The 16,614-nt window shown below is 42.4% G+C and overlaps 1 protein-coding gene across 1 annotated transcript in view; it reads left to right on the plus strand.

Moving 5' to 3' along the window:
- Positions 1-16,614, plus strand: part of CEMIP (cell migration inducing hyaluronidase 1) — an 80,548-nt gene that overhangs the window by 14,024 nt on the left and 49,910 nt on the right. Inside the window, 5 exon segments of the mRNA XM_070953815.1 lie at positions 5,667-5,737; positions 6,334-6,429; positions 8,908-9,026; positions 12,754-12,895; positions 13,813-14,004. Coding sequence (XP_070809916.1) covers positions 5,667-5,737; positions 6,334-6,429; positions 8,908-9,026; positions 12,754-12,895; positions 13,813-14,004 — 620 coding nt within the window.

The raw sequence follows: 16,614 nt of genomic DNA on the forward strand, positions 1-16,614 counted from the left end.
CTCTGGAGTCCATTTAAGCTCAAGCCAACTGCTTCAGTGACTCCATCCAGCCACCTCATTCTCTGCCATCCCCTTCTTCTTTTGCCCTCCATTGTTCCCAGCATTACGCTCTTCTCCAAGGAGTCCTTCCTTCTCATTAGGTGGCCAAAGGATTTGAGTTTCATCTTCAGGATCTGGCCTTCTAAAGAGCAGTCAGGGTTGATCTCCTCTAGGACTGACCAGTTTGATCGCCTTGCAGTCCAAGGGACTCGCAGGAGTCTTCTCCAGCAACATAGTTCAAAGGCCTCCATTCTTTGGCGCTCAGCCTTCCTTATGGTCCAACTTTCACAGCCATACATTGCAACTGGGAAAACCATAGCCTTGACTATAAGCACTTTTGTTGGCAGGGTGATATTCTCTGTTCTTTAGTATGCTGTCTAACTTTGCGATAGCTTTCCTTCCCAGGAGCAAGCGTTTTTTAATTTCTTGGCTGCAGTCCCCATCTGCAGTAGGATCTCAAAATTCCTAACCAAAGAAAGGTTGCCTTTTCCTTACGGATACAGTGATGAATCTGTGGTCTCACTCAATATGAAGCCACTTCTGGTGGTGGATTCCACCAGAGTGCCAATTCCTTGTCCTTTATCATCCCTCTCCCCCCAAAAAAAACCAACTGCAGGAATTCTGACCCAATTTACACTCCAAAGACTGAGTAATCTTGATTAAACCAACCACCCTAAACTTCCCAGACTAGTCTTTTTGTTATGAGAAAAACAAGCTGCAATCTTCAGGAAGCACTTACCTGACAGTCAGCTGCCTGCCTTATTTATGAATAAGCCTGGAGAAAATTGCCTCACAAGCAATTGCACTGCCTGTGGTTCCTCACTTTGTTTTGGAGTTTGTGTGGGGTGTGTGTGTGTTTGTGATATCCTGCCTTTTGTGGAGGCGGCATAAATAGCACTCCCTGCTCCATTGTTTCCCCAGAAATCCTCACCCTGTCAGGTAGGTTTGGGTGAGAGCAAAACTGACTGGCTTGAAGTGACCCAGGGAGTTTCTGTGGCCAAGGGTGGACTTGAACCTGGGACTCCTACTCCATCACTTTAGCCGAGCGGTTCCCAACGTGGGGCCCACGCCCCACAGAGGGGCAATTTCAGTGGTGAAATTCATTTTTTTTTACTACCGGTTCTGTGGGCGTGGCTTGGTGGGCATGGTGTGGCTTGGTGGGTGTGGTTTGGTGGGCATGGCAGGGGAAGGATACTGCAAAATCCCCATTCCCTCCCCACTTTGGGACCATCCAGAGGTGGTATTTGCCGGTTCTCTGAACTACTCAAAATTTCCGCTATCGGTTCTCCAGAACCTGTCAGAACCTGCTGGATTTCACCCCGGGTAATTTGATTTTTTTTAATTAATTTTTTCTTTCACATACATATTTTATGAACAAAGTATTGATTGATGAAGAAATAAGATAATTAATTGAAGTAATACTAAGGAATTAGGATTTGAAGGGCGGATGGTGATATTGTTTATAGGAGTTCACTTTTTGAATAGTAAGAATTATATATCATGGGTTGGAGGGAGGGCATCAGGATTTTAGAGATGCTTAGGTGGGGCATGGCCAAAAAAAGGTTGGGAACCACTGCTCTAGCCATTACACAACACTGCCTCTCCAGTGTGTGTGTGTTTTAGAATGTATTCTTAGCTGATCTAGTTCTGTCAACTATTTGTGGTTGGGTTTGATGTTTGCAGGCATGGAAGCAAATCCCCTTTCCCCCAACATTTTAGGAGGCTGACATGCAGTTTTTTCTACTTCTCCATCCCACTCATCTGAACGCCATTCGTAGTCTTTCCAAATTCCTTTTCCTCATGGCATGCCCAAAATCCTATCCAGAAGCAGCCCTGGTTTCACATGGACAGAACTTTCTCTCTCTCTCTCTCTCTCTCTCTCTCTCTCTCTCTCTCTCTCTCTCTCTCTCTCTCTCTCTCTCTCTCTCTCTCTCTCTCTCTCTCTCTCCACCTCTTTTCCTGCTCTGGAATAGCACTTCAAGCACCTCCTCCTGGGATTTTTATTGCTCAGAATTGTTCTAATTAGGCATCCCTCATCTTGGGCAGCCTTCACAGTTTTTGATTGAAACCAAAACCGTGATTGCCGTTTTGAGAAAACGGCGTTCTTTAACCCTGTCCAATATCTGTACCTTGAAGACAAGAAATCGAGACAATTCCAGGCAGAGTGACAAATTCTCTCCCGTCTGCCAATTTGTCAAGTGCAAACATATTTTTTTGCTTTAGGCCACTCTAGTCGTTGCTGTAGCTCTCTCTGGGTTGCTGCCATTGTCCTCTTGCTCTCACTGCAGTCTGGCTTAACCATTGGTGAACCTTCCCTGCCATTGGTGGTTTCAATTAGTGGTTTTTCTCATTGGATGGGGTTTAGCAAGAAGTTCCCCAGGGCCCCCCACAATTGCAAGCACTTTCTCCCATTTTCTCTCCTCATCAATCCTTCCCTGTTCTCGGTCTCTGTCATTTTAATTTTTTTTTTAAAAGTAACATGTAGTTCTCCGGCCAAATGGAGAACAGCCAGCAGTGTACTTGCCGCCTGCCAGTTGCTTAACGATTGTCTGTCTTTTACTGTCCAAGGCAGACAGTAAAAATGGGTGGCTTGTGTCGATCAGCTGTTTGACTTTATTGTGCATTCAGAGATGCCTTATGGAAGGCAACTATAAATAGAAGAACCTTTGGCCAACTTTGCTTGACCTAGCGATGAAAAAGGAGGGTGTAAACTGCTGTAGATATAAAGGGAGGTGAAACTTCTCCATGTCAGACCTTGATCCCGATGGCTAGGCAGTTGGCACCTCTGTCTAGAATCCAATTCAAATGTTAGGTGGGAGAGATCAGGGCCACATAGGACATTCTAAATTAAAGTGATTTATTGCTTGTCATTCCTATGCATGGGAATCTATACAACTAACGGTTAGCACTATCTTGGCATAAGATCAGGTTAAGAGAATTCAATAGGAGGTTGGACTTAAGTCTGTCTGTGGCTACATAGAGTCTCCAGGCTGATTCCTCTTTTGGCTCCGTCCCAGACTTTATCAATGTTTCTCCTACATCCACCCTTCCTGAAGAAAAGTGTTGTTTGAATCATCCACAGGCAATATTACTGGACAGATTCTGCTTGGGCAGTCCCAAATGAGAATGGACGCTGAAGAATAGAATAGAATAGAATAGAATAGAATAGAATAGAATAGAATAGAATAGAATAGAATAGAATAGAATAGAATAGAATAGAATAGAATAGAATAACAGAGTTGGAAGGGACCTTGGAGGTCTTCTAGTCCAACCCCCTGCTTAGGCAGGAAACCCTACACCACTTCAGACAAATGGTTGTCTAACCTCTTCTTAAAAACTTCCAGTGTTGGGAGCATTTACAACTTCTGGAGGCAAGTTGTTCCACTGATTAATTGTTCTCACTGTCAGGAAATTTCTCCTTAGTTCTAAGTGGCTTCTCTCCTTGATGAGTTTCCACCCATTGCTTCTTGTCCTGCCTTCTGGTGCTTTGGAGAATAGGCTGACTCCCCTCTTCTTTGTGGCAACCCCTGAGATATTGGAAGACTGCTATCATGTCACCCCTGGTTCTTCTTTTCATTAAACTAAGACATACAGAGGTGTCCTTTTCACATCCATTGAATCGTGATTCTCTCCTGATTACTTATTTATTTCTCTTAAAATCTGCAGGAAAATATGCATAACATAAATTAAGACACTAAGATAGGGGTGGCAACCTTAAACATTCAAAGAGCCACAAATGCCCTAACCAGAAGCCCCCCCGTTCAATTCTGGAGCCAACCGGAAGTCCGGTTCCCCCCACCACAGAGTCTCCTCCTAGCACGGTGTCCTTTTTCCTCTAACTCTCCTAAATAAAGCCCTATCAATTGTGGAGCTGACTGGCGACAGGGAGCCGCAACAGAGAGATGAAAGAGCCACATGCGGCTCCAGAGCCACAGGTTGCTGACCCCTTCACTAAGACATTAAGACACTAAGACAAAAGCTGAGACTGAGACTGAGACTAAGACTAAGATAAGACTTGAGCTGCATCATCCAGCTATGCTGTTCTAGTAACGGCAGAGATGATGTCCTGCTATGTCCCCCATTGCATTGGGTTGTTCTATTCAATAAGTCACCTTCTCTCTACAGTGAGCAGGCCAAACTGCCTCTCAAAATCAAGAAACAGCCACATGGAGATTTCAGTCTTTTCCTTCTCAATCAACCCTCTTATAGTAAAAAAGATAGACTTTGGCTCTTTTCTTTTCCGGCAGCATTGGGCAAAAAAGTGGCCTTCTAACCTACTTTAAGGATGATGAATAAACAGCCAATTTGGAGTCAAGAATGCAGCGAGTGGAATCTAGCACCATTCTAACCACACAGAGAAGCGAATTTAAATACGGCAATGATGGAAAGTTCTGTAAACATTATGCTCAATAATGTGTCCCTTTTAGTCTGATTTCTTTTTAAACTTTTGAATCCCAGTTAGAATCCTGTAGGCTGTGTTGAATTTCCCACCAGGCCCTTCTCATTTGGTAGTGGCCAACACCATTAATTCATGAAGTCGTTGCTTGGAACAGTAGGGCAAACTCTGTTAGGACAGAGAATTTCCAGTTCTTCTTGTTTATGTCTGGTTATTTTCCCCCCTCCCCCAATCTGTGTCCTCTTGCTCGTGTTCTTAGTGGCCTCTGCAACTGTCTGGTTTGAAAAGTTAATAGCAAAAAATAATATATTAAGAAGAAGAAAAAAAAACCACATGCACATATTACTCATCGAGATTTCAGAAGGATCTATAAACACCACTGCTAACTTTTCAGAGTTCTGTGAATTCAAGGCAGACTCATATTTATTAAAAACACACAGAGACATATTTAGTCAATTAATCAATAAAATGAATCCACCTATAAATTTCCTACAATTACCCTCTTTGTATTCTGCTTTATTCATCTGCCTAGTCATGATTCTTCCAGAGAGTGGAATTAACAGCCAGATATTTTCAGTTCATTGAAAGGCATTTCTAAGAATTCGGCATTTCTGATCTCTGCAAAAGTTAGTTCTTTATAGTTTGATCTCTAATGGGATTCCTCTGAAGAAGTTCTGAGAACTTTCTTATTCATAGCTGGAGTTTTGTCAACTTGGAAATGGCCGAGTTTTATGATGTTAGGCGTTTGCTCGATGGGAATCCTTAGAGTCGTAACTCTTTGCTTTGTTTCCAGCCGAAGGAAATAAATTCATTAAGATAAGCAAAGGTTTTCTAGCTTTATAACTGTCCTTGGAAAAAAACATGTTTGTGTGTGAATAAGTGCAGAGGCACCATTGACTTTAGCCAGGTTGAAGTTAGCGAGACTTGGGAAGTCAAAAACACATTGCAACAGAAGGCAGTGGCAAGCTACGTCCATCCAGCTGCCAGGAAAACAGCTGGATGCAGGCACCAGGAGTCTAGCTTTACTCATGAACTTTTTTTAAAAAAAATCTCAGAGTTTAGTCTGTCTGGGGAGCTGTGAAAAGAGAACAAAACAAGCCATATTCCAAAAAGATGCATGTGTGTCTTACAAAGAAGTAATACTGAGTTTCTGTGTTGTAAGATGCATGTATTTCTTGCAAAAGAGTAATTGCTAAGTTGCGTGTGTTGTTGTTGTTTTTTAATTCCCCAGGCATCCCTGGAGCTTCATTACTGTCAAAGGAAAACCTTTGTCATCTGTGGAAGATCATGTTGAATATCAAGGTAATCATCAAGATATATATGGTCATTAGAATAATGGCAGCAAAATTATATTGAGTGGCATTTTGACATAAGGCATTGGGCTACTTCAGGCATGATTTGAGGTCAGGTCTTATGTTGTCTGGACATGGAGAACTTCCATTGGTGTTTTCCAGCCTTGTTGACTTTTAGATGGATGGGCTTCATGTCTCAAAATTCAGGCTGATCATTCTAAGAATGAAAGGCTACAGTTTTTAAACAGAGCCCAAATTCAGGAAGGATTGTGTCACCATATTTCTTGAGCGTGTAGAACTTGAGAGATGTGGGAAAATATAAGTAATTTATATTCCTTCCCCCTTGTCATTCTGCTGAATTTGCAGGCTGACAATCAATTTTGCTTAAGAGATGGATATAAACAATCGTGTCAATATTGAGCACTTGCATTTAAAACTCTGCAAGTCCCTTTCATATATGTGTTCTAAATCTTCCAAAGAAATATAACAACTGAACTGTTGACAGCTTCTCCGTAACCAACTGCAGCTTTGGGGATTGCTAGGAAGTCCTTCTCTTGCTTCCCTTTTAGTTTTTATTTTTTATTTTTTTTTAAATTTTTTTTGCAGGATGCAAAGGTTCAGCTCTTGCCAAAGTATTCAAATTGTTCCAGGCTGAAAACGGAGAACGTTTCAATGTGTCTTCAACCAGTGAATGGGTTCAAGGTGAGGCTCTTCTTCTTTGGAGCAAGTTTGCAATGCAGTTCCAGGTGCAGTTGGAAATATTCCTCAACCCCAACATACAAAAAATAACCTAAGGCTGAACTACAACTCCCAATATAAAACAAATAAACAAACAAACAAACAAACAAACTTTATTGTCATTGTATATGTATACACAGTATACCCATACAACGAAATTCACTTAACACCCGAAGACCAGGTCCAACACACATAACAATCCCCAAACACCCCCCCCCCAACCACCACAAATTCCCCACCCCTAAGCCACCCAAACATCCACACAACAGACCAAGTAATGCTGTCCTACAGCTCACTGATGGTGGCCCTTTAGTTCATTGTTGAGTGCAATTATAGCTCTGGGATAAAAATGATTCAGAAAACGTGTGGTCTGAGTTTTAATTGTTCTGCATCTTCTACCAGAAGGTAACAGTCCAAAAAGATTGTAAGCAGGATGGGAAGAGTCTTGAGAATGTTATGCAACTTTCTCAAACAGCGAGATTCGAAGATGTTGTCCAGAACTGGTAGCTGGAGTCCGATAATATTCTGGGCAGTTTTAATGGTTCTCTGTAGAGCTCAGCATTGGCCCTGATGTGTGCAGCATATCAGGGCCAATCCCTGAATTTCCATCTTTTGGTCCCAGAGTAGACAGGGGCATTACAAACTCTTTTGATGCTGCATAAAGGAACGGATAGTTTTGTTTCATCACAGCCAGGCCAGTGATGACCATCTAGTGACACACTGACTATAGGACAGTGATGGCTAATCTTTTTTCCCTCGGGTGCCAAAAGCATGTGTGTGTGTGCGCTATCGCGTGCGTCTGTACCCACACTCATAATGCAATGCCCCCCATGCACACCCACTCCCCTGTGCATGCACACACAATGCCCCCCATGCTGCACTGCCCCCCTGCGCAGGCACATGCGACCCCCCCCATGCTACCCCATTTTCGCCCTCCCGGAGCCTCCGCACGAGCCCTGTACTTATCTGGCATCCAAAATGGGCCACGTGGAGATTCCTGGGAGGGGTGGGGCTGCAGGGGCATGTGTGCGCATCACCCTCATGCATGGCAGAGACCCGGAAATCAGCTGGCCGGTGGGAGGCGCAGGGGCATGCGGGGTGGGAGCTGATTTAGGGTGACAGCTCGCGTGCCCGCAGAAATGGCTCACCATCACGGCTGTGGGAAATGGCAGTAGCACTTAGACTTATATACTGCTTCACAATGCTTTACAGCCTTCCCTAAGTGGTTTACAGAGTCAGCCTATTGCCTCCAACAATCTGGGTCCTCATTTTACCAACCTCGGAAGGATGGAAGGCTGAGTCAACATTGAGTCAGTCAGGATCGAACTGCTGGCAGTTGGCAGAGTTAGCCTACAATGTTGCATTCTAACACGGTGCCAACATGGTTCAGGCAGCCCTCCAGCACCCATTTGTAGCACCCCCACAGAGAAAATAATTAAATTTGGAGATAAATTTAAATATGCATAGTAGCAATTGGCCTCAAGGCAAATTCCTTCTTCCCTCCAAACTCATCCAGTTTGCTTCTAGTGGCATGACCACATGGTCTTCTGCAGTCCTTCAGAAACTTGAGATGTTGCTCCAATCTCTCATAAATTGTCCACTTTGGACATACTAACCTTTGTCCGTTTTGTCATGAGAGCCCCATTTTGTGATCTGTAGAAGCATTTGAAATAAACATAATTGAAGAAAAGAATATCTCTGATTGGCTAAAACACTCGTATTAATCTTTATTTAGTTATATTTAGTCAAACTATTTACTAAGTCTGCACTACTATTAATCTTCTCCTCGTTCCCACCACCCATCTCCTTCCACTTATGACTGTATGACTGTAACTTTGTTGCTTGTAGCCTTACGATTTATATTGATATTGTTTCCTGATTGGTTATTTGTACCCTATGGCTATCATTAAGTGTTGTACCTTATGATTCTTGACGAATGCATCTTGTCTTTTTATGTACACTGAGAGCATATGCACCAAAGACAAATTCCTTGTGTGTCCAATCACACTTGGCCAATAAAGAATTCTATTCTATTCTATTCTATTCTATTCTATTCTATTCTATTCTATTCTATTCTATATTGTAATTAGAATCTCTGCAATATTATACTTTAAAATCTACAAGTAAACCATAAATGTTCCATCATGGACCCATTTATTATGGTTTTGCCACATCTCTTCTTCTCCAGCCTGTCTTTCAAAGGTCAAATATGTCCCATGGAAAGATTGGTTTCTCCTTTCATCACTAGCCTGATGTCCTTTGGGGCACCTAACATCTGATGACCTGGAGAAAACACCAGGAGTGGGTAGCTTTTAAACAGATTTGCTAACATTTTTTTGGCACCGAGATTTAATGGAGCAGCACATTTTTTCCAGCATTCGTTAAGGCCTGTTGTGTCCAAAATGACCTTAATTTGAGTTGTTTCCTTTTTTCTCCCCCCAGATGTTGAGTGGAGTCAGTGGTTTGAGAAGCCAAAAATATCAAAATCCAAAGATGGAGAGAGACTCTCAGACTTAAGAGCTGCTCACCCAGAAATCTGCGATCATCCTGTGGATCTCCAGGTATGTCATATGTAGTACCGTAATCGTCCTCTATCGTAGGGGGCCTTCAAAGTTGGCAAAATTAAGACTTGTGGACTTCAACTCCCAGAATTCCCCAGCCAGCCATATTGAAGTTGAAGTTCACAAGTCTTAAAGTTGCCAAGTTTACCTTAAAGTTGCTCTAACATTGTACCTGTTTTCCATAATTTGGTCCTCTCTTGTATTGCAAGTGATGGAAGCTTTGTTGATGATAGATTATTAATTTTTTTTGGCTGATAGATAGTGGGTCTCTCTCCGGATAGAAATGAGAGAGAAATTTGCATGGTTTGCATTTGAAATCAAGTGTAATGAGGCATGAATGAATATGCGAAGCAAAACTTAAGCCTCATTTGAAAGTCACATTTCACCATTTTTCAACCCAATTTTCACTTTTCTTCTTAGAGAAACATCTCTAATATTCAAAATCTATATTTTTCAGGAGAAGACGGTACTCAAATGCATATTGCTAGGGGGAAACGTCTTACAAAATTTTCCATGACAAAATTTCAAGTAAAAAGAATTGGAGAAATGACCCCTTAAACACATACATGAACTTTATTTTTAAAAAAATAAATACAGTAGAATTCAACTTAATGGATCTGAAAAAAAAAAATGAAAAATGGGAAGACATTAAAAGCCACCCATCTGTACTTTCCAGTTGGCATTACCTGCGGGTCCAATCATTGTGTAATAAACTGGAAAATAGAAATAATTTCTTTTGAAGTCGATGGGACCTTTGGGCTTTGCGATGGACTGCGTTCTGCTCAATATTGGCACAGTGTATTGTTTTGCTCAGGTTGGGGTGTGTGAGATGAGTGGTGTAGAGCCAACATGAAAACACGTAAGAATGATGGATCCCAGCTTTTTGTGCCGTGATTGAAATTTGCTGTTTCAGAACAATAAAATAACAGAATTGGAAGAGACTTTGGAAGTCTTCTAGTCCAACCTCTTGCTCAAGCAGGAGACCCTACACCATTTCAGACAAATGACTGTCCAAACTTTCACCCTACAATATTTCATCCTACAGCTCAAGTGCCAATGCAGCCTGTACATAGAACACCGAATATAGAATAATAGAGTTGGAAGGGACCTCGGAGGTCTTCTAGTCCAACCCCTGGCTTGAGCAGGAGACTCTATGTCATTTCAGACAAATGGCTGTCCAGTCTCTTTTTGAAAGCTTTCAGTGATGGAACCACCCACAACTTCTGAAGGCAAGCTAAAATCCATTGGTTGATTGCTCTCACCGTTAGGAAATTTCTCCTTAGTTCTAGGTTGCTTCTCTCCCTGGTTAGTTTGCAACCATTATTTCTTGTCTTGCCTTCTGGTGCTTTGGAAAATAACTTGATCCCCCTCGTTTATGTAGGAGCCCCTCAAATATTGGATCAGTGCTAGTCCTCCTTTTCTCTAGACTAGCCATTCCCAATTCCTGTAACCGTTCTTCATACGTTTTAGCCTCCAGCCCCCTAGTCATTTTTGTTTGCTCTTCTCTGCACTCTTTCCAAAATCTCAACTTCTTTTTTATGTTGTGCAAACACTTCCTTTACTCAAGTGACACTTTTAACAGTTGAAAATCCCTCTCCCCCAAACTATTATTTTGAGAGAGAGAGAGAGAGAGAATCTTCATTAAATATCTAATTTTTAGTGGAACAAGGAAGAAGGTAATGCAAGCAACATAGGACTCACTCTTTAGACCCTGGCTGCCATGTCTGATATTGATAATCTCTCTGTTTTGAAAAACCAACTAATTAAGAAAATTCCATTCTTCTGTCACAGATGGATCAGAAGCCATCAGGCTGCCAATCATAACAAATAATCCCACCATAAACCATTTCATAATGATTTATCATCGTTTAAGAACGATGAGTCAAGTAATCTGCCCTGTTCCAAAACCGCTCCAAAGTTTTCAGAGATTTCCGCGAACAACTTGGCACCGCTTAATAAAGTAAAGCAAATTCTTTAATACACCCCTGAGGGATGACACTTGAAAGAAGAGATTTGCCTCAAGCCATCAAAAGAGCCGTGGCCCAAGGATTATTTTCAGAGAGAGCAACCTGCTGCTTGTTATGTTGGACTCGCTCCTGGATAAACCTGGAATGGATTGTTATTCTGTCAGAATTGTTATGCTCTGCCTTCTTGCTGACTTGTCTTCAGCACGTGGTTTTCAATCTGGGTGTCATTACGCCTTTGAAACAAGTGGCAGCATGAAACCAAAAGACATTTGAGTCTATCAGGGCATTGGAGTCAAGAGATACTTGGATCAACATCTATGTTTTAAAAAAAGAATTACAGATAGTCCTCGACTCTTGACCATAATTGAGCCCAAAATTTATGCTGCTAAGTGAGATATTTGTTAAGTGAGTTTTGCCCCTGTTTTATGACTTTTCTTGCCACAGTTGTTAAGTGAATCATTGTGTCAGGGTTCCAAGTAACACCCCCAACAAAATCAAACACATTGCAGTTGTTAAATTAATAACCCAGTTATTCATTAAATCTGGCTTTCCCCCTTGACTTTATTTGCCAGAAGGTCGCAAAAAGATGTTCACACAATCCAGGGACACTGCAACTGTCATAAATATGAATAAGTTGCCAAGCATCCAAATCTTGGTCAGGTGACCATGAGGATGCTGCCATGGTCATAAGTGCGAAAAATGGTCGCAAGTCCCTTTTTTCAGTGACATGGTACCGTGTTTCCTCGAAAATAAGACCCTGTCTTATATTTTTTTGAACCCTGAACAGAGGTGGGTTTCAGCAGGTTCTGACCAGTTCTGAAATACGAAAGCTCCAACATTGGAAGTTTTTAAGAAGATGTTGGATAACCATTTGTCTGAAGTGGTGTAGGGTTTCCTGCCTAGGCAGGGGGTTGGACTAGAAGACCTCCAAGGTCCCTTCCTACTCTGTTATTCTATTCTATAAGAAATAACTTATTCCCTGCCTTGAATTATTTATAAAAATAATAAAGGCTGGATAAAAAAAAATATCAAATCGATAAACAAAAGATAAAAGTGTTCACCGCAGGCAGATTATTTCTATATCAATTTAAAATAGAAATCTTGCAATATATTGAAAGAACCTGGGGCAATGAAAAGGCCTTTGGTTTGGGGTGAAAACAGAAAAAGTCGGTGGCAGAACAAAAAAATTCTCTCATTCAGAAGAGCATTTGGGGGCCACCAGTAAAAAAAAAACAACAAAAAACACATCCATTTTAAGTGTAAGGAACTTGCCTTGGAATGTTCTAGAGCAGGAGTCTCCAACCTTGGCAACTTTAAGACTTCTAGACTTCAACTTCTGGGCGTTGAAGTCCACAAGTCTTAAAGTTGCCAAGGTTGGAGACCCCTGCTCTAGAGGCCAAAGCATCTAATGATGATCTTAAGATGGAGACATGAATGGGGTTTTCCACAACCATGGTCCAAAGCCAAGAACTGCTTGATGGGCTCATATGATGACTTCAGAGACCTGGGGGACCCAGTGGAGGTCATGGAAAATATGAATTCTGTGTTGGTCATGGTGCTTTGAGTTGCCTCTGAGGTAAAATCCTCTTCCTCTGGCTCAACTCACTGCCATGATTTAGATAAGAAAGTTACCAGGCAGGAAAATGCTTGTTTTTCTCCTTCTCACAAGTGTTGCTAAGCCTATGGTTCTAGTTGTTGTTGTACGAGCTGTTATTCTTGATAATCATACGCTTGGCAATTATTGTGTTTGCTCCTCCCAGGCGGTCACACTTGAGGGAACGAAACTGGCAACTGAGGTCCTATACAAAAAAGGCCATGATTATAGGTTTTTTTGCCGTGGCCCAGAGCAGACGGAGAAAGGCTGTCATAACTACAGAGTGCGCTTCTTATGTGGCCAACCTGGTAGGTGACTCATTCTTGAAAGCTGAGCACAGTATAATTGGGAGGAAACTATTCTGAAATTTGCTCTACTGATCTATCTATTTTGAAGGCAGCAAGATTTTACCTCAGAGACTTAAGTAGAAATACAGATTTTTTATTTATTTTTTTGCACGAGTCTTTTGGGGTTTCCTGCAGCTGCTTCTGTCCCACGAACGCTTTCTATTTCCAACTTGGCTTTCCATTCTCTGTATCGTGTTACTAGTCCTCATGCAGCTGTTGAAGTACGGAGCATATAAGGCCTGACTCTAAAAGGATACGGAACACGACAGAGTTCTGGGATGGCACAAAGGGCTAAACTATGGGTGCATTTGATTTTTTTTTCTTTTAAAAAAACTGCAAATGGAAAGCAAGTATAGCAAGGTGAAGTTTATGTTCAAGTCTCTTTCCCTGTCAGGCTAGCTTTCTACTTGCATGGAATATTTTTCTTCTGGGCATTTTGTTTTCTATGAATGGCACTCAACGGGCTACCCTCCACACCAGAGGCCCTTCTGCTTCCTTGAGGTTTTGTCAAGGAGGTTGAATGGAAGACAGGGCAACCTTACACTGTTTTCCATGGCGGTGGCTATATGCAAACTGTGTGTGTATAAATAACAAAAATAACGACAACAACTTCCTGATTATAATCATCAGCTCTATGTGGTAGATTGTACCTAAATAACAACAACAACGTAGGTGCTACTTACTGTGCTTCCTGAATAAGAGGAAGACACACAAACTCAGCTTGTGGTTGACAACAGCTGTCTGATCTTTCCAAAACCCTTGTTTTATGAGTAAGAAACATGTTTGGGGTCCTGGAGAATTGGAGAACGAGAACATGAGATGTTCCTCTGCACTTCCTACCCTCACTCACTTCCCCCCCCCCTTTGTTGGCTTTTCAGCAAGACCCAAGCTTACCATGCAGGTAGATACCAACGTGAACAGTACAATCCTGAGATTGGCTGATAACGTGCAGTCGTGGAAGGTGGGAGACAAAATCGTGGTGGCCAGCACGGACTACTCCATGCACCAGGCTGAAGAGTTTGAGATCTTGCCGTGCAGAGCCTGTAAGCCCAACGAAGTCAAAGTGGCAGGTAAGTCTGAATGGCTCGTGCGTTGAAGGAGAGCGAATGTCGTGTGTTTGAGTGGGTATCTTTGGAGCTGAGAGTATTACTAAATATTAAGTTACCTAGCTGATCTCTTGTCCTCAACGTGCAATAGCAATAACACTTAGAGTTATATATCACCCCATAGTGCTTTATAGCAGGGGTCTCCAACCCCCAGTCTGCGGACCAGCATTGGTTCGTAGCATGCCAGAAACCAGTCCGTGCAAACAAGTGAAGCCCCATCTGTGGGATGCAGGCAGCCCACAAAACAATGTCTCCTCCTGTTCTGCCCCAGCTACGGACCCCAAAGAACGCAGCACACACAAAGGCTGTACAAACCTTAGTTTACTAAATTAAATCAGTATTTTTTTTTCAAACACAGACTGTTAATTAACTTTCTTAACAGCCTACAAGAATCCAAAGAATAAATAATTGCAATCTTACTATGGTTGGCAGAAAGCCCAGAAGCAATTTGCAGAGAACTAAGATCAAGACGCGAAGGAGAGTGAACGAAGTTGTTCCCTGCAAATTGCCTCAGTTGTCGTCCTTCCTTAAATAGGCTAAGGGAGTGGCCAATTTGCCAATTAGGAGGTCTCTTGAGGAGACCTCCTCCTGAGGAGCCACTCCTGCCTTTTGGCAGCTCTGCGCGCCCGTGCATCGAGAAGAAGCTCCTCCTCTTCGTCCTCTTCACTTAAGGGAGCTTCTGAAGGTTCTGAAGGCCCTGGCTGAATCCCCGCCTCTGGCACCACATCTTCTCCAGCCTCCTCATTGTCCGACTCGAGTGCCAGCTGCAGAGGCTGCTGGTGCAGCACTACACCAGTCTCCTCGCTGTCGGAATCAGCTACTAGCTGCACAGGCCACTGATGGGCCACAACACCTCCAGTCCACAGAAAAACCTTTCTTCACAGAACTGGTTTGTTGGGGCCAAAAGGTTGGGGACCACTGCTTTATAGCACCCTCTGGGTGGTTTACAGAGAATAAGCCTATGGCCCCCAACAATCTGGGTCCTCATTTTACTGACCTCGGAAAAATGGAAAGCTGAGTCAAACTTGAGCCGATCAGGATCGAACTGCTGGCAGTGGGCAAAGTTAGCCTGCAATCCTGCATTCTAACCATTTTACCATCATGGCTCTTACAAGCACAATTGGGATCAGAGTTTCCATGGCTGAGCAGTTCTTAGGTGAGTCGCACCTGATTTTATCACCTCCTTTGCTATGGTTAAGTGAATCACAGAAGTTGTTTAGCAAATCATGTTTTTGTTAAGGGGATCCGTCTTTCCCCGCTGACTTTGCTTGTGGGAAGGTTGCGATCACATGACCCCAGGATGCCGGTTGTTGCCAAGCACCCGGATTTTGATCACGTGACCATGGGGATGCTCCAAGAGTCATAAATGCGGGGACAGGTCGCAAGTCCATTTTTTTCCAGTGCCATTGTAAATTCAGATAGCTGCTCAATAGATGGTTCTTAGTCAAGGACCACCTCACAAAACACGTAAATTGTCCATTTCTTTTTGGTTCTGTGCAAACATGTTTTGAAGAGAGGAAAAAAGGGGAAAAAAAATAAGATGAGTGGCAGTGGAATGAACCATGCAAGAAGAGAAGGAGAGGCGAAAAGTTATAAAATGCTGCAAAGTAAACAAACACCGGGATTTTATAATAAGCCAATTATAGTAATACTGCAACAACAATGGGATTGCGGTAAACACAGGAAAATTGCTAATCTGCTTTTTTTTTTTTTTTTTTTATTAAAACCTGTTAAGAAATTAGTACTTTGCCTTTTTCTGTTCATTGTAAAATACCAACCTGCTGGAGGGTTTTTTAGAGGGAAGATATTTTCTTTCTTCCACGTCTAGCACAGAAAAACAAGTGGGTTGGCTGGCAAGGGAAGAACTGAATATTTGTGAACTCGTCTACATGAAATTCATGATCATATGTGATCACTGGACATGTTGCGGCCATAGGCAGTCAGGAGATGTGACAAGGATATGACCAAAAGTACAGAGAAGACACTGGAACTGAAAGTGGATGAATAGAAGAACCCAATTGCCAAAAGATAGTATAATTTACTGGGTAATCTTAGACAAGAGAGACAGTTTGGTGTAGTGGTTATGACATCAGGCTAGAAATTGAGAGATTGTGAGTTCTAGTTCTGCCTTCGGCATAAAGCCAGCTTTTTTGGCTTGTGGTCGCCAGGGCTGAAAGAAAGTGGGAGACTTATGCCAAGAAAAATATTTTTTTCTGCTTTTTAAAATGCATCATAGCCTCATGACTAAAGATGGCAGGCTTTTTTTTTTTCCCTCTGCAGGGAAAGTGTCTCTACAGTTCTATGTTCTTTGTCCTCTCTCTTTCTCCAGCAACACTTACATGTTTGGGAAGAAAAAAAAAAACCCACGCTAAATGAGTGTGACCCCCAAAGATATCCAGAGATAATAGAAAGAAAGTGGAATGTTGAATGCTTGTCCTAAGCTCCTGGCGTATCCGAAAATGACGGTGGTGGGAGGAAGCTGAAGAAGAAGGAAATGCTTAAAGAATTCCTTCCTTTTGCTTGTCCCAAGAATAACAGAAGAACAGGGTTGAAAGGGCCCCTGGAGGTCTTCTA

This window comes from Pituophis catenifer, unplaced genomic scaffold (genome assembly GCF_029215685.1).
Source record: "Pituophis catenifer annectens isolate HBS135680 unplaced genomic scaffold, rPitCat1.0.hap2 SCAF_14, whole genome shotgun sequence".
In the NCBI taxonomy this organism is placed as follows: Eukaryota; Metazoa; Chordata; class Lepidosauria; order Squamata; family Colubridae; genus Pituophis; species Pituophis catenifer.